The following is a 21,578-nucleotide window of genomic DNA, read 5'->3' on the forward strand; positions in this document are numbered from 1 at the left end:
AGGGGAGCACTGGAAGCCCTTCAGTTGGAAATATGCACATCTACATTATAAACCAATAACATTTTGGCCCAGCTCAAGGTCCATGTAGTGCAGGGACCTCATTTTTAGGGAAAAGGCCATGGCAGGTTGAATAGAGGAAAGAATGTGACAAGCAAAGCACAGCAATGTCCATGGGACACATTGAAGTCCTTCTCAGGGGCTGCAGCTGAACTCAACTTTTCTAATGCTGTCAGCAAAACAAGCAAAGGAGTAATTTGGGCTGAGATGAGGGAGGCAAATTATTTCCCAGGCAGCTGTACTGATCCCTGCACCAGGTGCAGAGCTTTTATTTTCATGTTCTTCTTGCACTAAATGTGTGAATTGTATGCCTGAATGGAGCCCATCTTGAAGGGGACTTCTCCTTTTGCTGAATGAAGTATTGTCAGCTCATTTTGTGCAAAACTTTTGAGAACTGGTGAACAGAAAGTGTCATCTTGTTTGGTCACAGCAGTGTGTTGAGGTGGGAGGGAATATACAAATTGGGCCTGAACAAACTTGATTTAATACTGACAGAAAGTGTGACAGTGAAAAAAACAAAGCCAATTTGTCTCTTTGCCCTCTGGTTTCCAAATGTTTGTTGTTGGATTTTTTCCTCTTTGAACTTGCAGGTGAAAATGGCCGCAGAAGAGAAGTGGAAAAGTTGGATTTCAAAACAGCATAAGGAGGCTGAGCAGTCAGGGGAGAAGGAGCCATGTGTGGTCCTGGGTCAGCAACTGGGAGAGCTGGGAAGATTTGCCTATGCAGCACTTTGTGGTGTGTCTCTTGCCTTGCTGCTCCCTGAAAATGAGCAAAGGTACTGCATGTGGGAGCAAGGGGTGGGCAGGGGAGGTGGAATTTGGGTGGCAGCTCAAACAGAGCTGGTATCAAACTCTGTGTGGGGTCTTCTGAAGTTTGGGGAGTGGAAGATCTTTTTTCTCTTACACCTGTAAGACCTTTATAACTCAACACAAATCCTTTAGCATCAAAGCGAATACTGAAGGAAGGTTTGGCCCTGTTCAGATTGTTTCCTTGTTTGTTTAGCAATTCACCTTCTGTCAACTCCTTCTGATGCTTTGATTTTTGTGTGAACAGTAACAGACCATAGTCTGAAACCAAGGACTGCTCAAGGCTTCCAAAAATACCCAGTTGTAGAGCCTTGAAATATCCAGTTGCGAAGGCTTAATTACTCCTATTGCTTTTACAGCTCCTTCAGGACAGAATTTATTGAGGGCTTTGTGAAATGGCTGGACCTGCCCGTCACTGTCCTGCCTGCCATGACAGCCTTTGCTGGTGGCTTAGGAGGTGAGGGCACAGAAACTTTCACAGAGATTTTGCTGAAGGATCCCGTCCTGGAAGAAAATCCTGCCATCATTATCCAGGTATGTTTCCATGTTCCCCTTGCTCTTGTTTGCTTTGCAAAAGAGATTTGTCAGAACTGTCTGTTTGCAGCTGAAGTGCTGTTTGTGCAGTCGGGTGTAAAATCAGTGTTTCTGATAGGCGTCTGTTTCTGAGTGGCTGCAGGGGGGGACTGACAGTCTCTCTATCCATAAAGAGCTCATGGAAGTATTGAACATAAGGCAAGGTCACTCTCTGCTCGTTAATGTTTTGTGTCTAGAGCAGTTCTCTGCTCTGTAGAGCAGAGAATTTTTATTTTGACTATTATTGCAGTGGTTTGGATTCATATGTGCTTTATACAGGTTTTAGTGGCACACTGAATGTGACAAACCTGATTTTTACTTGTTTAAAAGCCCCTTCACCATATCTGTAATGCAAAAACCATTCTCCAAGGAGCACAATTTCCAGAGTAAGCTTTAATCAGAAGGAATTATTGTGACTTTATTTTTTCTCACTGAGAGAGTGAGACTGGGACTGCTCCATAATGTCCTGCTGTAAAAGCTGATGTAAAGATAAAAGAGGTGAAGCATTTGGGCAGTGTTCACTTTTGCTGAGGAAGGTTTCTCCCGATCCAGCCTCTCATCGTGCTGCGTGGGGTGACAAAGGCACAAGGCTGCTGCTGCTGCCACACAGGACATGGGCACTGTCACCTGGCACCCTGTGCTGTGTCACCCTGTGCCACGCACCCTGTGTGCTGTGCTCTGGTATTGACTGGATAATGGTTATCACACACTCACCCTGAGCAACGGCCTCACAGAACCACAGATATGAGGAGAGGGCTGTGTGAGGGAAGATACGATTGCAGGGAACTTTCTTGGTCACCACAACCAGCTACCACTACCTCGGCATCTGACCCTGACTAGGGTCAGTCCATGAAATGCCTCAGAGTGTTGGAAATTGTATAACTTTTCTAATTAATTTTCCTAATTAATGGTTTTAATTAACTTCTTAATTAACTGATTGAATTACTCATAAGCAGTGTAATTTCCAACTTCAGCCAGCACATAGCTTAGGGTTTTTTTTCACAGGCTGGTGTTGTTAGAGTGAGATTGGAAAAATCACCAAAACTTTTAAAGTTATGCTAAACTAAACCTACTAAGCTTCAGTGAACAAAGCCCAGGGGAACTGAAAACTGGACACCTGGAATCCAAAATTTATGACCCTCCAAGTAACCAGAAGATAAAGAAGAGACTAAGAAAAATGATTTATCACGTGCTGGAAACTCCCCATCTAGGAAAAGATAATAAAAAGACTGAAAGTGTGGACTAATTAGCATGAGAAGTGAGAAATCAATGATCAGTAGAACACTGAATATTAATTAATGAGGAAAATTATGTACTTGAGAACCAATTAACATTAATTTCTTTGCTAAAAATGTATAAATAAGTGAAAAGTTTTTGAAGCTGTGTACATGTAGGTGGAGCTATCCCCTATGCACCCTGAAATAAAGTAATGCCTACTTTCTAATACAAAAGAAAAAAGAGTTTGATTTATCCCAATGCTTTCAGTGACAAGAGGATCTGCTCCAAACATCCAAATGCTCCAGTGCTCGAGGTCCTATGAGTACAGCGACAGATCCGAAGCTTAGTTAATAACTTAAGACAGATCTGAAATGACAGCAGCTGCTTTGATGTTGTTTGCTCAAAACCAATGCACCTGCAGTTGTTCTTGCTGCCTTTGTCTGTTTCCCTCATCCTCTCTGCTTCAGGATGGATTCCCTAGATTTAGACAAGTTTTCCTTCATGGATGCTGAGTTTGTTAAGGGTGAAATTTAGCTTTTGCTGGCTTCCAGCTTATGTTGCATAAGGGCTCCATGGGCTTTTACAAAAGTGGCTCTGGATCAGCAGCAGCAAAAACTGGGGACATCACCTGGATTCAAGTGAAACACAGTAATCATAGATAAGTTCTTTGATCAACTGAAAGAAAAGATGAGGAACAATTACCAGTCTAATGCCCCAGCATTAATACCTTACACAGTAATCTACATGGGCAAGAGCATTGACTTTTGTCTGAGGAAAAACTGACTTAAAGACTTAGTAGAGCAAGGCAGCAGAGGTGTGTCTTTGAAAAAACACACTTGTGTGTGAGAAACATTGGTAAAAGGCTGAGATCAGCTTTTTCCTTCTGACCTGAAAATAAACAAGCCATGGGACAAAGCTTCATGAATTATTGATCTGTTCCTTTATGGTGTTTGTGTTTCTTTGTATTCAGCTGCTGCTGACGCAATATTTACTGTTTATTTATTAAGTATCTGCTTTAATTGCTTGGCATGATCGGTGGCTTGACCCTGTTGGCACTAATGCTGCATTTTTGAAGGCCCTTCATCTCTAAGGAGCTGAAGGGATGATCCTGAAGTCAGAGATGAGCTCACCCTTGATTCAGTGAACATCTGAGGATTATGGACTGTTATTTTTGTGTTCATTGCAGATGGCTAACAAAGGCAGATGTTGGTAACAATCTTTAAAGGACAGTAGATATAACAGGCTGTGGGTGTGGTATGGGAAGACAGTGCAATAAAGGAGGTGAAGAAGTGTTGATAGGTGATAAAACATTGAACATTCTTATTATGAATGGGTTTTTTTGCTCTGAACATACTTAGAATGCCCATTTTCTATGGTTTTCCACACACATCCACTGTGATGTGGATCCAGTGCTCTCTGTTGTTGAGGGAATGGGTTTTGAATTCACAGCAACTCAGAAGACGCTGACAAGACTGAATAAAGGGTGCTTCCCTAACTTTGAGAGGCTTCTCAGTTGTATGGGGGGTTGCCTTTTGCATGGAATTTGCAGGGAGATTCAAAACACCAACTTCAAAATAAGACTGAATTATAATAACTGCTGCTTAGAGGAGGAAAACAAACCACTTGTGAACTAATCTAATCAATTTTGGTTGGATTCCAGCTGCCTGCATGTGCAGTACGTGCAAAACCTAAAGTGGAGAATTTGAGAAAGCCAATTGGCACAGATGTCATGAAAACAGTAGTTCCAGTTTGTCACCTGATTACCTGGGTGCACTCCTGAACTTTTGAAATGCACGTGTGTGCATGCTTAGGCCAGATTTATCTGAGTTGGATTGATATGAAGTGCCACAGATGATACTGGGCAGGGAGAGTTTATTGCCTACAGATCCCACCAGCCTGGTGTGTAGAACTCACATGTGTAGAACTTTCAGATTAGAGATGTTTTTATGATGTAAATTGTACTTAGGAGCTTAGGGGACTAATAATCATAAACTCTTTGGCAGCCTCCTGCATTTTTGGCTGAATTTTTTTGCATTCCCAGAGGGCTGAAGGATTCCCTGTACAATTCAGCTGTGCTGTATTTGTGTGTAGGAGAGGGAAGCAGCTACACTGAGCCAGTGTTTAGTGTAGTCACATAAAGAGCTTAAAATTTGTCCAGTGGCAATAAAAGAAGAGAACACAGCAGTAAAAACACTTCCCTCTTTTTCATGGATTTATCCATAGAAACCATGTATTGAATTGATTTGTTTCTCTGTATTTTTATGCTGAAGAGCCAACACAGAAGTCAAATCTCTCCATCTTGACAGAGGACCATAAATTTTGAGTTTTTTATGTAAGCACTTAATCCAAAAGAACTTTATGCTGGTTCAGCCTTACTGCCTAGAGATATGAATTCCCAGAATGCCATAGAAAATAGGGGCCACTGGTCCATTAGAGGAACACTCAAACCTGTTACTCATGTTGAAAATGTGAGTATATGTGAGTGCATGGGGAGCAGAAGGCATTGGAGAGGGAGGATTAGGGCCCTGTTTCTCCAAACTTGGAAGTCTGGTGTCAGATCAGGATAATTAATAATAAAAAGTTTGGGATGTTTCAGCATATACAAAGCATTGTCTACTTTTGCCCAGCCCTTTATACTGGCCTTTGGAGAATTTTATACTGGTTTTGCTCTGTGCTGCCTCACTGAATTGTAGCTTTCTGGCTTCCCAGATTTATGAACTGAGATGCTTCAGTAGTTAAATCAGTCTGATGGCTTTTCATGCCTCTGTTTTGATCCCTCCAGGCCTTCATCATCAGTTTTAACTTGAATGTTCTTTTTTTTTTATTTTATTTTTAGGACCTTCTATCCTTCTCTCTTCGAGATGGTAAGTTTAATTTAGCATTTGTTCTTTGTAAAGATAATATAGATGAGTTTATATCTGACACTTTAAAAGCTCAAAAAGCTCATGGTGCCACGTTATTTCATCTCAGCTTCCTCTCTGGCAAAAGCAGCACACTCCTTCCCTGCGTCCCCCTCAGGAAAAACAACTATTAGGATGGGTTAATAATGCCCTCTGAAAAGTGAACAGCTATTCACCTCCTTACCTTCACATGCAGACAGATGTAAAGTGATGGTGGAGTGGGGTGGTTTTTCTCCAGTGGTTCCAGGGAAGCAGGTGACCTCTTCCTTTAGGAAGGCAGTAAAGCTGTTACAAAAATCTCAGCCTAACAAATATTCTGTTTGTTACCTAAAATAAGAAAGAAAAAAAAAAACCACTAGGACATAAATTCCAGAGTGTCCTGTGAAGCCCATTATAAATAAATGGGATTTTACTCATATATTATATTACACATAAAACAATTTTCTGGTTTGCAATCCATAACATGGATTAGTCTGATAAAATTAATGAAATAAAGACTGCCTACTGAACAAAATGTTCATTTCTAAAAGAAGCCTGGTTTCTATCACTGCTTGCATTTTTTAAATCTCTGTGTTTTAACATGTTCTTACAAGAGAAGACTGATCAGCCTGTTGCACTGAAGAACAGTGAAATAAAACAAAACAGGTTTTGTTCTTGCTTTATTTTTAATGGAAAATTGACAAATCGGTTATTGCAAAACTGCTTATTTTGCTAAGCTGGAATTTAAAAGGAATATATTTCCAAGCATCAGTGACTTAATGCCTTGGAAGGAGCTCAGCAGTGTTTTAGCAGCCAGGAAACAAGAAAACTTGTTAAAACACCTGCTTGGACTTGCAGAACGTGGCAAATATCGTGAAGGAATGAAGATAAATCCAGTCCTTGTTTCTCAACTAAGCACAAATCTGATGAGTGGTGTCATTAAAGGCCACTGATTGAGTGTGGTATCTTGGTAATGGTGGTAATAAATAAACAAACCTAATAGATTGCCCAATGCCATATTTGATCTACGTGCAGCGGGGATCACAAACATCCTTTGTAGTTGGGTCTTGCTGGGATCTTCACCCACCCTGAGACAAACAATTGTGTTTTTCATCCCAGAGTGCACCAAGAACCCTTTACAAAAGCCAAACATCAGGAGGCAGCAGGTGCTGCTGAGAAAAGCACATTAAAAAAGCAAGAGTTGGCACAAATAATTTAAAATCTATTACATGTAACATGTCTTTTCTTGAAGAACACCTGCTTACAAGCCCAGGAGTAATCAGTTCTGCTCTCTGATGTTGTCTGAGTTCACTGTCCACTCCTCCATCTGCAAGAAGGAGTAAAAAAGCAAGCAATTGTCAGTAGTGCTCCTGGGGGAGCTGGTGTGTAGTTTTACATTCCAGACTAAGTTGCCAACAAGATGAATTGAATATAAAGCTTTTCCATGGAGATGCATTTTTACAAAATGCTGCCTCCTGCATTGGTGCAGTCGGGGTGTGCTGTGTCCAGTTACCCACAGGGATACGTTTGATATTTCCAGTTAGCACTGGTTGTGCTGCAGCATTTCTCTGTTGAGAAGATGCACCTTTTCCAGAGCCGAAAGGCCTCCGTCACAGAGGATGGAGATGGAAGGATTTGAGATCCTTTTGCTACCATAGAGGCATTACCTGATGTGATGTCTTTATTCTCAAGGAAAAAGAATTTTCCGTTTATCGCTCTCTTCTCATGTACCAATACATGGAAAAAGAAAAGAACTGGGAGAAGAAGCCAGGCTTGTCTGTGACATGTTCCCCCAGCCCAGCTGAGTGCTCTACTCCCTTTTTAATCTGGTGTGATCAGACTGATTTCCTGGGCCTCCCTCTGTTCAAGGGTACTACGATGCTCGAGCCAGGGTATTGATCTGCCACATCAGCCTGCTGCTGAAAATCTCCTTGGAGGAGCTGGAAGTCCTGGAGGAATCTCTGCTTGAGAGCCTGAAGGACCAAAAAGACAAAGAGTCAGAGTAAGAACATTTGGGTTGACTGTGGGATCAAAAAATGCTGCCAGTGCTTGAAAGCTTAGCAGTAATTACTTGTGCCTAAGTCCAGTCTCTGATTATTCCCCCCATGGTTCTTACTGTAATCATTTATGGCTTGATTAGGGTTACAACCCCCTCACAGCACTGAGAAGCAGGAAAGCTCAGCATTCTCAAAATCAGAGCTGAGACCCAGCCTTGCAAGGTGGTGAAAGCTGCTCCATGCTGAACTGACTCCTTTCCTTGTTCCAGTTGCCTTTCAGACATGGTAGATTTTGCTTAAATCCATCATAAATATCTTATGTCTCTTATCTCTTGCCTTCAGAGAGGACTGTCCTTGCAGAATGAAGTTCCTAGAAATATCAGGATTAGATCCTCAGCTGCTCATTTTCTGTGGATCTATCCATCTGTGCCTGTTTAGGAGACAAGGGGATAACTCCTATTGAAGGGAGATTTCTGAGGAAAACAATCTGTATCTTCAGATACGTACAGACCCAAATCCTAATTCTGTGTTATTAATATAAGATTAATTCTCTTAATCACCACTTCCTAGATGTGAAACAGCCAAAAAGTTGATATCTGTAAGAAATGTAGCATCTTTATATTCTGCTTATCAGGCAGGAATTGTGTGGCAGTTTAGCACTATCTAAGGCAGTAAACATGTCCGTAGTGGACTTTCCAGGGAAATAATTTTTATCTGTCAACTCAGCAAAAGGGTTATGAGGTTAACCTGAGTGCTAATGAAGGCTTTAATTGACACCCGTGACATGGTCCACCTCAGATGTTACCATAGGGTCCAGATTGTGATGGGTATCTTTTATTTATAGCTGTATTTAAATAAAGCTTGACTTTATAGCACACTGTAAAAAGGGAAAGTCAAAATAATCTCAAAGATCACGGACTGCTAAACACTTGACATGCAGGAGCAAGGGTTGGTGTATTAATGGGGGCTGTTTTGCTGTGGCTTGTGAAAACAGACTCAGTCCTGGGCCTTTAGACTGTGTCTGATAATGGGGAGAGAATTATGTTGCATATGAACAGTGTGGCTTTCCAACCCTGCCACCAGCCCAGTGGGGTTCCTGTGTGTCTGCTGTGGAGAAAGCCATGGATTTCAATCTTATTCTTTGCCCAAATCACAGCCATGGAAGTAAATATCTATTAGATGAGAGGAAAAAGAAAAATCTTTACAGTAAGAGGAGTCCAAGACTGTGGTGTGAACACATTCATTACTGCAGTGCTAAACCAGGGCTGAGATTTGTGGGGAATAGATGACCCTTTGTTTCTTTTAAAGTCAGGAGTCAATGGGGAAAGGAAGCAGAATATAAACCTGTCACCACCTTGACCTCACAGATTTTTGGGGCTGGGAATACCAATCTGTGCTTGGGATGCTTCCAGTTTTGACCATCCACTGGAACAGAAACAACCAAATAGAGGTATGGTATGGGAGAGCCCAGCTGTTTCTGGGCTCTCTGTAAACTGAGATACCAAAGATGGAACTTCTTACACCCGGCAGAGGGTTAACCACGGACAGCAGGACAGTAACACAGAGTGGGTTTCCTATTAGGAATGTTAACCTGTTGTGTTAGGACATGTGTAGCTGTGTCCAATCATGAGTTGTTATGTTAGTGGTAAACCAATGCTGTGTATGCATGTGTCACCCAGAACTGTATAAAGGTAGATACACTGTTGCAATAAAGCAAGCTGGTATCCTGAAACGTGTCACCATCCCACCTCGACCACGATAGTATGGCAGCGCCTACATAGGTGTTTTTACTGGTATTTCTTAATAGGAGGGTTTGCTCCTGCCTTTGCTGCTGTGGATGTGTTGGATTGAGACCTGGAACCTGCAAGATTAAATATACAACCCTCTACAGAACAATGCTCCAACCACTTAAATCCGTGTTACTTGCACCAAACGTGTTCTGACCTGCAGGTGTGAACCTTTCTTTTGTACCCAGTTCTGTACGAAACTGGAAAACGTCACGCCAGTTGCTTGTTAACATGTGCTCCTGCCACCTTTCCTTACTGCAAAATGACCATTAAACAATCTCTCAGAACATAATTTGTGGTTCAGGCAAGAAGCTGCACATCTGAGCTCATTGAGGGTAGAGAAGTACCAGAAGCAGCAGTTAATTACCGCAGTGGATAAAAGCAGTCTGTAATCCTGTGATAATGCTGATGGAGAAGCCAGTAGGAAGCAGTTGTGAGACACATTTCTGGCAGCTCCAGAAGAGAAGCAGTGACAGGTAGAACTTCTCCTGACAGTAGTTTTATTTACTGCATCACCAGGCAGGATTTAGCTTCCGCTGTGTCTCTTCCCACATAACTCAAACTGCTCATTATTATAACTGAATTCAGTTTAGACATATTCCAGCTCTCTGGTGATCATTATTTTCAGCCTGAGACACAGCAGAGTGACTGTAAAAGCTGATGAACCACATGTAGAATAGAAATTGCTGGGTATTGCCAGCTTAGGTATGGACAGTCCAACTGCAGCACTCATGTAAACAACTCCAGGAGCAGTTTTATCCAAAGCCAGGCATTCAGATTGGTGACTGAGGCTCAAAGTAGGGCATTTGATAGGAAGTGGCCTCAGGCTGTGCCAGGGGAGGTTCAGGTTGGACATCAGGAGGAATTACTTCCTGGAAAGCGTGGTCAGGCCTTGGCAGGGGCTGCCCAGGGAGGTTTGGAGTCCCCAGCCCTGGAGGTGTCCAGGGAAGGACTGGACGTGGCTCTCAGTGCTCTGGGCTGGGGACAAGGTGGGGATGGAGCACAGGGTGGACTCCATGGACAGGGAGGACTTTTCCAAACTGAATGATTCCATGATTCTCTGAAGGCCAAACAACGTTTTGTCCACCATGGTCATACAGAAATTGCTGGAGAGATTGTGCTCTGCAGACAGCACATTTGCAGCTGTGGAAGGTAACACACAGTGTTTTTTTGGAGGATCTCCGTGGAGACAAAGTCTCTGTGCTATGCAAGTCTGTAGGAGCTCTGCCAGTGACTCCAGTGACTCAGGGATTTCACCCACTGAGCTCCATTCCCCTCCTGCTGTGTTTCACAAAGCCACATATTGTTTGGGACTCATGTAAAATTGCCTTTATCAAAATAATAGTGTGCATAGAGGGTTCCAGGAAGGATTAGGCAATTATATGGATAATGAAAATCCACAATTAGGCTGGAATTAACAGGGAAAATATCCAATTTTGGAAGCAAGATAAATTCTCACGTTTCAAGGCCTGGATTAACCACCAGAAGGAACCTTCCTCTGCAAACAACTTATTCCAGTATCCTCTGTTTCTCCTGCTTTCCTCTGAAGTTGAAGCATTTCTTGTAAGAGGGAAAGCAAAGACAGTGGAGAGAAGTCGAAACTAGTGATATTTGTTCCTTTTGGGTTTATTTACCTCCTTCTTAATAAGCTTGTTAAAATATAGCTTAAATGCACACAGACAAATGAACTAATGTGTTTAATTCCTATTATATAATTATATTGCCATGTGCAATCAGAAAGCGGCTCAATATAAACACTGTTGTTGGAAAATAGTTTCACTGCATCTCTGTTTGTTAGCACAAATTACCTCTATTCTCTTTTGTTTCAAACACTTCCCTGTTTCTCCTCAGCTTTTCTGCAGTTTTTTAGGACACATAGGCAGCGTTTAGTTAATGAAATGCTTTTGACTTTTTGTTTCTTTTCTTTTTACAAGCTTCAGCCCTATTAGGAAGGGTTTTCCAAGTAAGTAACATCTGTTGGCTTTTGTCAGCAATTAAATCGTTTCAATTTAAACCTGTGGTCCATTTAATCCATTCAATTTAAATCTCTAAATCTGTGCTTGTAAATCTCAGTGTGTTGTCACAGTCCATACCTGCATGTTCCTTTTTACTGTTCCCGGGGGGGGGGGGAGATTACACCGAGGAGAATAAGGGCAGATTCTGGTGCAGAACTATCCATCAGGCTTTTCCCTCAGTTTTTGTGCTTCTAATCTCTCCACAGAACCGCAGAAGTCTCAAGAAAAAAGAAGGAAAGAAGGGAAAAGCTGAAGAGGTACCTGCTGATCGGTCTGGCAACCGTTGGTGGTGGAACAGTGATAGGTGAGGCTGGCCTTGGTGTTTTGGGAACACAGCACAAGGGACAGGGCAGGTCTGGATCCAAGAAAAGTATTTTCAGCTGCTTGAAAATAGAACTGAAAGAATTAGTTGGGAAAATTATTCCAGTGTAGCTTCACTGGCTGGGGGAAATATTAAACTGGAGTGGTCACCCTTAAAAATGTTTTCTCCTCTTTTGCTCTCCTGTTATAAGAGGATCAGATCTTCAACTCTTAAATCAAAAGGGATTAGATCAGTGTTTCCTGAGAAAAAACACAGCTCACCCCAGTGTACTACACAGTCTTCTTTTGACTTTGAAATTGTTCTTCATTTTTACTTAAGTCAAAGAATTTGGGCAGATTCAGGGCCTGGGGAGAGTCTCAGAAAGCCCTTTTATTGGGGATGTAAAAAGCCCTCTATTTGTGCTCTCCCAGTAGCATTAGCAGCATCCATCCAGCACAGGGAATTGCCTGCCTGGGTTTTGTAAGGGATAATAGTTTGGTGACATCCCTTGTTTCATCCTCAGGTTTGACAGGGGGTCTGGCTGCCCCTCTGGTTGCTGCAGGAGCTGCCACGATCATCGGGAGTGCTGGAGCAGCTGCTTTGGGATCAACTGCTGGGATTGCTGTCATGGCATCCCTTTTTGGAGCAGCAGGAGCTGGTCTTACTGGTAAAAGAGTGACCACATAGTTCTCAGCCACTAAGGCACAGGATCATATCTGATAATGCACAGTTAATGACTTCACTGAGCTCTACAGAGCAAGGGAGGTGATTTGAGGTGTCAACTGGGAAATTTTTATTTCAGTGCTGATTAAGGTACTGTGTGGCCCCTGGTGACCAAATAGGGAAAGAATATTTGGTGTGTGGTTAATGAAAGAAATTAGAGTTATTGCTTTGGGTTAGAAAGATGCTGCCATGGACACCAGCAGTTGTTACAGCAGAAAAACCCTCCTACTGGATTCCCTCAGATCACACAAGCTCAGAAGGATCATGTTGGCTCCTTACCAAGCTCGAAGTACTGCACTGAGTGGTTGGGAGTTTTGGGAAAGAAAAAGGCCTATTGAAATTGCCCAGTTAATTTCTTAGGAACCGGCGCTGTTAGCAGAGTGTGTCCTAGCTGTGCCATTTCTGAGCCACATGTTTCTACCTGGCTGTGTGTAGGATACAAGATGAAGAAACGTGTGGGAGCCATTGAAGAGTTTGAATTCCTCCCACTTACTGAAGGGAAGCAGCTTCATATCACCATAGCAATTACTGGATGGCTGTGTGCTGGCAAATATGGTAAGAACATGGTGAGGAAACTGAGAGGAACCTGGAAAGATGGGACTGTGTTCCAGTCCAGGCTGTGTTTGTGCCCGCAGAGCCCCATGACCTACCCCACATTTCTGTGACCTGGTAACTAAACCCCATCAGTTCTCACCGTAAGACTTTGTAACCCAATCTGCAATCCCAGGGAAACAGAGGAAAGAGAGAGGGCATGGAACTGGTAGCGATAGGATTGTTTCTGTTAGTAACTGTTGCATGGTTTGCTAGGAAAGGTCTGTTTGGGAGATGATTTCCAGCACTAGGACCAAGCGTCTCTGAGACCCTATGTTTATCCTTCAGCAATTAACAGAAAATAGTGGGGTTTCTCTCTCTGTATCAGGCAATTAATGAGGTTTATTGGCAAGAAAGTTCTGCCAAGTAAATCCTGTTAAGCTCAGCCCTCAAAGGTGACTTCCAGGCAGTGACCTTGAAAGGTCTGTAGTGTTTTATTTTCCGGTGTAGCTTGTCATAAAAAATATGTCACCTGTCTGCCAATGTGTTCAGCAACCTGACAGAACAGCTGCCAATTTATTGAGGAGCATCATAATTAAACTGGATGTCATTAATGCAGCAGGATGTCTCTGCCCTGTAACTTGTCAGGGTGCAGCTTTGCTGTCACAGGGAGGTTATTTTCACTAGCAGTGCTGTGTTTTGGCTTCTCTCATTGTCTGCTTGCCAGGGGTCCAAATCCTCAGGGCTGGAGAGCTCCCAGGCACTGTTAGAGAGGCAACTGTGTCCCTCTAGGAACCTTTTCATGTCTGTTTGCCCTTAAAAGGGAGTTACAGATGACACACATTCTTCTTCCATAACTAGCAATCTGCTAGAATGTTTTAAAGAGCAAAACTAAACTGTCATCCTTTTCCCTCTTTACAACAGTGTCTGTCTATGAACACACTCCTTTAAACAGAGGTATCGAGGACAGGAATTTTATGGAATTTTCCACCTTGTGATTTTGGAACTGCAAGTAGCTGCCCACCTGTGTGTTCCCAAATCTCACAGTCCATTGTGGGGCTCTTGTTCCACTTTGATCAGCAGCTGCCTCAACCTGCCCTGCATCATTTGGGGAAGCAACAGTGTAAGAAGGGTTTTAGTTAAGTAAGATTACAGTTCTGCTCTGCCCTTCAGTGTTGATCTGCTGTTAATAACATTGCCAGAATATTCCAATGTCCTGCAGGTTTTGTTCTGATTCTCTGCTGGACTCCTCCTGCCAGGAGTCAGCTGTTGTTGTGTTCTATCTGAACATGAATTCCATCTTTGCAACCTTTCCCAGGGAGCTTCACAGCACCATGGAGCAGCATGTTGCAGTCAAGTGAGCAGTACTGCCTGGCCTGGGAATCCAAGTACTTGATGGAGCTTGGCAATGCCTTGGATTCCCTGCTGAATGGTTTTGTGAACATGATGGCTCAAGAAGCCCTAAAATTCACTGTCTTGTCAGGTAAGAACCTAAATCATACCAGATCTGCTTGAGTGGCTCTTGTGCAGTTTCCCTGTTAGAGGAGCTTTCCTAAAGAAGGAATATTTTGGAGGAGGCAGTGTTGGCACCACCCTGCAGGAGTGACCTGAGAACCTCCTCTACCACACCTGTAATTTAGCTGTGCTTTCCTGGATTGCTGAGCCACCGCATCAGTGACTCATTTTGTTGAAATTACGTCTGGAAACACCTTCCTTCACATGTGACTGTTCACTTCTCTACGTTATTACATCACTTTACTGCTGTACATAAACCTCTCCAACACACAAGTTACACTCACCCACAACATCTGTATCAGAACATCAGATTCTTCCTTATCTTCAGTCCAGCAAAGCATTTCTCAGCTCTTGAGAAAGAAGAACTGGAAATGACAAAAGCTCCTAGGCTCAGCTTTTAACTTTGCAGGCCAGTGATCTGTTCACAGTGAACTGTCTTGCTTTTGATGTTTTCTAAGAAACCTCTGTGTGTTGCAGGGATTGTGACGGCCTTGACGTGGCCAACTTCACTCCTGACTGTTGCCAGCGTCATTGACAACCCCTGGGGAGTGTGTCTGCACCGGTCTGCTGAAGTAGGCAAACACCTTGCACATATCCTGCTCAGTCGACAGCAGGTAATTGGCCAGAACTTATCCAGGAATAAAGGTTGGAAGGGGTTTGGCCCATGGAGGTGAAGTTTCATAGTCACACTAGGTAACTGTCAAGTGGTATTGTTCCAGGGAGACAAAAATTAATAAAATAAAAACTTAAAGAGTGCTGCAGAAAGCTGACCAACAGGTATCTGGTATCGGGGAAAAAGAGGAAGTCCCAAGTGGATCAGAGAAATCCTGCTGAGATTTGTTCCATTTAACCTAAAGCTTTTCCAAATGAGGAAGAAGAGATCCAAGCTGTAAATGACCAGTGGCTTGAGCGTGTCACAACACCACCATGCCCACTCCCCCAGTGGAAACTAGAGAGTAGGAAGTAGGGACAGGTGAAAAGAGAACATAGGGTGTTAAAAATATTCATTGATCATTAAGAAGCAGCAGCAGAACAACCTGAGACAAAAGTGTGTGGCAGCCAATGCCCTGTAAGCTTTGCTTCAGAGACATGGAATGGGGTGGTACCTGAAAGAAGTGACAAAAGCTATTAAATCCCCCTGAAAAGGCTTGGAAAAAAGACATTTCTGCTCCCAGAAAACCTGCCATCATTTTCTGGGCTAGCACTGGTTTTTGCTGGCCATGTGTCCATCTCACACTGGTTCATGCTGATGTCGAGGAGCCAGAAGGGAGCCGTGGCCCCAGAGCTGTGTCACGACAATGTGGAACAGCAGAGTAGAAACAAACTTGATTCCTCATAGAAATCCCATCCCAGGAAAGCCAATAAATTTTATTTTGCCCTTTGCCTTGCTGCAGGGCATTTGTTGCTGCCTATTAAGCATCTGCTGTTTGAAAACACACACTCCAACGAGCTGGAGTGTCTAAAACTAGTTTAGGGTGTCCATCGCATACCTGCTCCCTGGATAGTATGAAGACCATTTCTCACTGATGTTGAGATTAGACTCCCTTTGATCTTACAGAAAATCTTATTAGGCTATTCAAAATAAAAGCTTAAAGCTTAAAACCCACATCATTTTTTATAAGCATCACATGGTGCTGCTGTTACTCAGTCTGAAATCTGGAAGTGGTCAATATTTTTTGTATTACAGCTGCTTCTTCTGTTTATTGAAACATTTTTAGGAAAATTTTGCTCCCTGAATTAGGTTTTCATTTGGAAATTTCAAACCAATGACAACATCTGGTTTGGTTCTGCTTGAAAGAGCTGCTTTGTTGTAAGTTCTAATCATTAGATTCTTTCAATTGAAGATCAAAACATACAAAATACTCAGATATGCAGAATCCTCCATGTTGAACTGGGCATAGTCCCTTTGAAACCAACCAAATTGCTCAGGCATTTCAAAGATGATGCACAAATAGGTGCTCTGTGTCTCAGGCTCTCAGGGACCCCCAGAACAGTCTCGCTTTCCAGGTCTAGAGCAGAATTTGATGGATTTCTCTCCTTCTTTCTCAGGGGAAGAGACCTGTCACACTGATTGGCTTCAGTCTGGGTGCAAGAGTCATTTACTTCTGTCTGCAGGAAATGGCTCAAGAGAAAGGTAAAATTCACCTTATAACCTTTTCCTCCCTTATTACTGCTGATACAGAAGTTTTTCTTCCAAGAGGAAGAGTTTTTCTGGAAGAGAACTTGACTCTTTTAGGATAGGACAAAAATCTTTAAAAAATGGTTTTGAAATGCCTTTGGAGCCAAACTCTGTTGTCATTTCCCCCAGTTCAGCAGATTAAATCCTCTGCCTTCACCTGAGGTACTCCAATGGGTCAGTCTGGTCTGTAAACAACAACTGGACATTTGGATCAGCCTGGAGCTGCCCACATGCTGCTGTAATCCCGGCAGAGGATGCTTTGCCTTTCTTGGGAGCTCTCTGCAGCTCTTTATCTGATTCCCTTAGTCCTCCCTTCCATTTAAGTCACTGAAATGCCTCTGTCATCTGCTATTTTCATGGTAATTTTTCCACAAAGTCAAGTATAAAACCATCTGTCAATTTATTACCCATTGTGGTTCTGTTTATTAATAGATTCTATTTTTAATTTAGAGAAAAAGAGAATAAAATCATTATGATCAGTTGATGGAAATTGTATCTTGGAATTGAGTCAGCAGTGAGCGTGTGCCTGCCTTCCCCCCACATAGCGATTTAACTCATTAACCATTTATCCTCACAGATAATTACTAGTAAATAAGGAGCTTAATAAAGGAAAATGTCCAGGGTAGTCTAAAAAGTGGGAACAGAGTCAGGTGAGGACAGAAAGGTCAGCACTGACAGCTTTGTACCAGAACTTGACTTCTGGTTTAGAATGCAAATCCTCAAATACAGGAATTCTATTCTCAAAATAAATCTAATCAAATCCAGAATGATCCTAATGGAGTTACACCAGATCCTAATCTGGTCCTAGATCTACACTTTTTGTGTCCTGAGAATGCCATGGGCTGGGATATTTTCAGTTTGTTATTTAAGTCTAGAATATAATAGCCTGTTGCTAAGTAATCTATGGGAGGAACCCTTAGGGGTTGGAAGGTTGGTTGCCACTCCAAAGAAATCAGAGCATCACAGGGATGTATCAGAGCAGCTCCCACCCTACTCTGATTTTTCAGTTTTGTAATGGAATTCTGGAAGCTGAGCTGTTTGTGAGATGAAAAGCAGCATGTTAGGCACAGATTGCCAAGGCCTTCCTCACAGGCACATTCCAGAGAAGCCACAGAAAGAATGGACCTGGGACCTGGGGCAGCTGAGACTGATTTGAGTTTGGCCTTGGATGTCTCACACAAACACGGGCTCATCACGCCGGGCTTTGCATCCAGATGGCAGTGGCATTTCTGAGGACAAATAACTAATGATGGATTAGCCAGTGAAACACCATGGCAGGAACTCAAATTCTGTTCAAATGCTTCTCTGCAAAGTAGTGGAATAACCTTTGGGATACTTCATCACGGATGACTTTGGGAGCCAGAGCTCAGCAGGTTTCCAGAAAATAACATTGTAGCAGAAGATGGAGTAAATGAGCCATCAGAGACATCTTACTGCGTGGGAAGATCATTGCTCTGATTTCTTTGTCATGATTCCCATGTATTTCAATAATTAGCAATTAGCAAACTAATGCAAACTGATAATGGCTGTTACCACCAGACCCTGAAACTTGAAACCCAACTGTGTGTGACAGGAGTGAGGTGTCACACACTGGGGACTTATCTGGTACTGATCACAGCTCCTGTGACCACTATCCCACTGGGCTGTGATCCCTGCCGTAGTCAGGTGTCCCAGGGCTCTGGTTTAGCTTCTTTCTTCCACACTTTTTCTGGAAAAATCACCTTAATCAGGTTTTTTTCTCACTCTGCTCTCACCTTTTTGGACTTTATTGCACATTTTTCTATATAAAGCTTCATATTTAATAGCGACTCTCTGTAATGCTAAATGGTTAATGAATTAGGGGTTTTCCTCTGCTTGTGCAGACTTTATTGTTCTTCATAATCTAAAAGATTTGCAAGTTGTGAAATACATTTAATTTATCTCGAGCCTCAGCAGCTTTGCAGGCCAGTGATCTGTTCCCAGGTTTCTATCCCCTTCTGTCAACATTCAAATAAAATTAGTATTTTTCAGCAAAACCTAAACATTTTTTGTTCTGAGCAAGAATTAAGCTGTGCAAAGGACAGGAGAAACAAAAGCTTCCAATACCTTGCCCAAATATTCAGGATCCTGATGTTTGTTGATTCAGTTGGCTCACTCTGTGGCCGTGGAATTTCATACCTTCTTGGAACGAGTTTCCCGTTAGGAAGACTATGGGTTTCCTTTTAATTGCCCGTGATTACGGGAACAGGACTTTACTGCTCACACAGATTACACTAACAAAATTGAATTGCTCTTTGCTCTTCTCCATTGGTGCAAGATTTCCTTTGCAATAAGGACTAATTCCAGGAGAGCTCATTTGGATTTTGCTGTCAGGCACCGGTATTTACACTGCACAGAAAGAGCAGACGCTGCAGGGAGCTCCGGTTTTTTACTCTCTCAGGGGAAGGAAACCAAGTGATTTTCATTTTAAAAGTCCAGCCAGGCACTGCCTCTCCCTCAAACATTTGGTTTACCTCAGGTCTTCTAGGGCCCGGCCTCCCTGAGGTGCAGAGTATGGCTTTGGAATGTTATGCCCATGAGTCTCCCATTTAACTGCTGTGGCATCAGGAGCTTCATCTCTCTTCACAAAGATTTAGGAAAGACATTGTCTTTCGTAATATATTGTCCAGGACAAATATATTGTCCAGGAGTTCAGGAAAGTAGCAGAGCTGCCCAATGTTTCTCATTCCATCATTATTTCTCCTAGAATTGCCTTGCTGCTGCTCTCAGATAAGTGAGGAAGATTTATTATGCTTAAAACTCAACACTGCTGTTCAGTAAATCCTGCCTTGGGCATTCAGGTTACAGCACAAGGAAATTGAAACAGTTTAGTAAATCATCACTTGTATTGGCAAATGCCTCCATTGTTGCTACTTCCTAATCAATATTAAGAATTTGGGATTTTCTCTTACATGTGCATGTCATGTTTTCCATGGACTCAGCTCTAAGGACTGGTTGTGGGAAGGGTTTATCATCCTTCATGCATGACAACACGATCACTCTATGGGATGTCAGCCCCTTTCACCTGTTTCAAAGCTCTGTACAAACCCAGATCAGTGGGTCTGCAAAAAAAACTTTCCCGAGGTTTCCAAACTTTCCAGATGTTTGCTGCTTGAACAGCATCTTTCTGGACAGAGGCCAGTCCTCTTCTCCCTCCTGCCATCAGTCCGGTCCTTTTCACTGCCTCAGGATCTCTATTTCTCACATTTACTGTCTCCTGCTGAACTTCAGACACTTATGTGAAGTTATATTTATGATCCTCCTTTCCCTTGTTTCTGTCCTTCAAATTGAAACTACAGAAAGGATTATTTTTATGGACTTCACATCTGAAGACACCCTTCCTTCATATAAAAATATTTCTATTCCACTTTCTAAATCTGAGCTGTTCTGCTTTCCCTTAACAGAATCCCAGGGGATCATTGAAGATGTCATTTTACTGGGAGCTCCAGTGGAAGGAGAAGCCAAGCACTGGAAAGCTCTCACCAAAGTGGTGTCAGGCAGGATCATAAATGGTTACTGCAGGTCTGTCTGTGCTCAGTCCCCCCTTCATTATCCTTGAAATGGTTTTAATGTATTTATCCCTTTTAAACACTTTGAATAATTGTTGAGCTGGTGAAGGTGTTGATTCAGGAGCTGCAGACCTTTGTCCCTCTGGAGGTCTCTCCCTCAGATCAATTGCAGGTAAGAGGCTTCAGGAGGCACTTGAGGACTGATTGTGACACTGGAAGCCCGAGGTGCTCCATATGTAGGTCCTGTTCCTACAGGGACAGTGTTTTGTCACTGACAGCCTAAAGCTGGGTCAGTGTGTTTGTGTGCATCATCTGATGTATTCTAAAACCCCTTTAAATCTCAGCTTTAGGTAAAGGACTATAAATGAGGACATTAAATTCACTGGCTTAAAGAATGGGAATTAAAATCTATAAAAGCTTTAAGATACAATTCACTTAGGGCTGTTTCTGGGGAACAAGATGTGAAAATCACAATGGAAGGGAAGGAGCTCAAGTCGATTGAAGGTTTTTATGTCTACAGGAGGTTTCTGGTGAAGGTAGTCCACATGAATAAGGTGTTTTACCTACAAAAGAAGAATAGCGGGAGTAGTTGTACAAAATTTAGTTAGGATGTCAATACAAAAATTACCTTGAAAACAACTCGTCATCATGGCTGGGCTTTGTGAACAAAGATTTGAGAAGAGCTCTACCCACGCTTGCTACAAGCGTGCTGATGGCTGAAAAGGCCAATGCGGGACAGACAAGTCCGGTTGCAGAAGGCACAGCAGAAAGACCCCTTGGTGAGATTGACAAGACGCGATTCTTTCTGCGTTGTGTTTTCTCCTCGAGAGTGACCCTGCGAGTGTTCTCAAAGGAAACAATGCTATAGATGGTGTGTGTCCAGGCCTCCTGATTGGGGGCCAGGGTAGACTGATGGTGGTGATCAATGAAAACAAATATCAGCCTTTTAAAACCACACAGGCAGCTAGCTAACTACTGTGCAGAGTTGTGGGAGCTGCTGGGTAGGAAGAGGGAGGTTCAGAGGCCCCAGACAGCTAAAGCAATCTCAGAAAAGCTATTAAAAATTGAAGTGACAGCTTGATGACTAATGACTAGTAACCTAATGATTGTGTATTGGAAGAAAATTGTGACAGGGGCGCTGCTTCCCAGCACAACCAGATAAGGGGAAATTAAAACAGAGGAAATTAAAGCAGGGAAGACTTAAGAGCATGGGGAAATAAACTGAGAAAGAACCAGGCAAGAAGATTAGCAAAGAACATAATACCTGCAAGTCAGGACCATTTATAAAGCCATGAGCCCTCGGGTCAAGGAGAGGTGAAAATGCTGTTGGTATTTCCATGCACACATCCATATGGATACCTACACACATACCTGTGAGGTGAGGAACTATTATGTTACTGTGCCTCTAACAGAGTACATTAACTCACAGAGAAGAATTAAATAAATTAATTAAAAGTATTCAAGATCAAA

General features: G+C 42.6%; 2 protein-coding genes across 9 annotated transcripts in view; one reads left to right on the forward strand and one right to left on the reverse strand.

The window, feature by feature from the left end:
• Positions 1 to 21,578, forward strand: part of TMCO4 (transmembrane and coiled-coil domains 4) — a 35,516-nt gene that overhangs the window by 2,564 nt on the left and 11,374 nt on the right. For 3 of the 4 annotated variants that reach the window (XM_050322257.1, XM_050322260.1, XM_050322261.1), the window contains exons 3-13: positions 648 to 832; positions 1,223 to 1,397; positions 5,491 to 5,518; positions 7,403 to 7,535; positions 11,539 to 11,636; positions 12,157 to 12,300; positions 12,792 to 12,911; positions 14,206 to 14,370; positions 14,880 to 15,016; positions 16,452 to 16,536; positions 20,004 to 20,121. In XM_050322257.1, the coding sequence (XP_050178214.1) occupies positions 654 to 832; positions 1,223 to 1,397; positions 5,491 to 5,518; positions 7,403 to 7,535; positions 11,539 to 11,636; positions 12,157 to 12,300; positions 12,792 to 12,911; positions 14,206 to 14,370; positions 14,880 to 15,016; positions 16,452 to 16,536; positions 20,004 to 20,121 (1,382 nt within the window). In that variant the 5' untranslated portion in view covers positions 648 to 653. Of the gene's footprint in view, positions 1 to 647; positions 833 to 1,222; positions 1,398 to 5,490; positions 5,519 to 7,402; positions 7,536 to 11,538; positions 11,637 to 12,156; positions 12,301 to 12,791; positions 12,912 to 14,205; positions 14,371 to 14,879; positions 15,017 to 16,451; positions 16,537 to 20,003; positions 20,126 to 21,578 lie in introns of all 4 variants that reach the window. The other variant, XM_050322259.1, reaches the window with a different exon arrangement.
• Positions 7,411 to 21,578, reverse strand: part of HTR6 (5-hydroxytryptamine receptor 6) — a 31,628-nt gene continuing 17,460 nt past the window's right edge. For 2 of the 5 annotated variants that reach the window (XR_007629798.1, XR_007629794.1), the window contains exon 5: positions 7,411 to 7,506. Coding sequence is in view for 1 of the 5 variants with exons in the window: in XM_050322267.1 (XP_050178224.1) it covers positions 11,709 to 11,715 (7 nt within the window). In the remaining 4 variants the exon portion in view is untranslated. Of the gene's footprint in view, positions 7,507 to 11,343; positions 11,716 to 21,578 lie in introns of those variants that run through there. The other 3 variants (XR_007629793.1, XR_007629797.1, XM_050322267.1) reach the window with 3 other exon arrangements.

The sequence above is a fragment of the Myiozetetes cayanensis genome, unplaced genomic scaffold (genome assembly GCF_022539395.1).
Source record: "Myiozetetes cayanensis isolate MyiCay16 unplaced genomic scaffold, myiCay2020 scf28, whole genome shotgun sequence".
Taxonomy (NCBI): domain Eukaryota; kingdom Metazoa; phylum Chordata; class Aves; order Passeriformes; family Tyrannidae; genus Myiozetetes; species Myiozetetes cayanensis.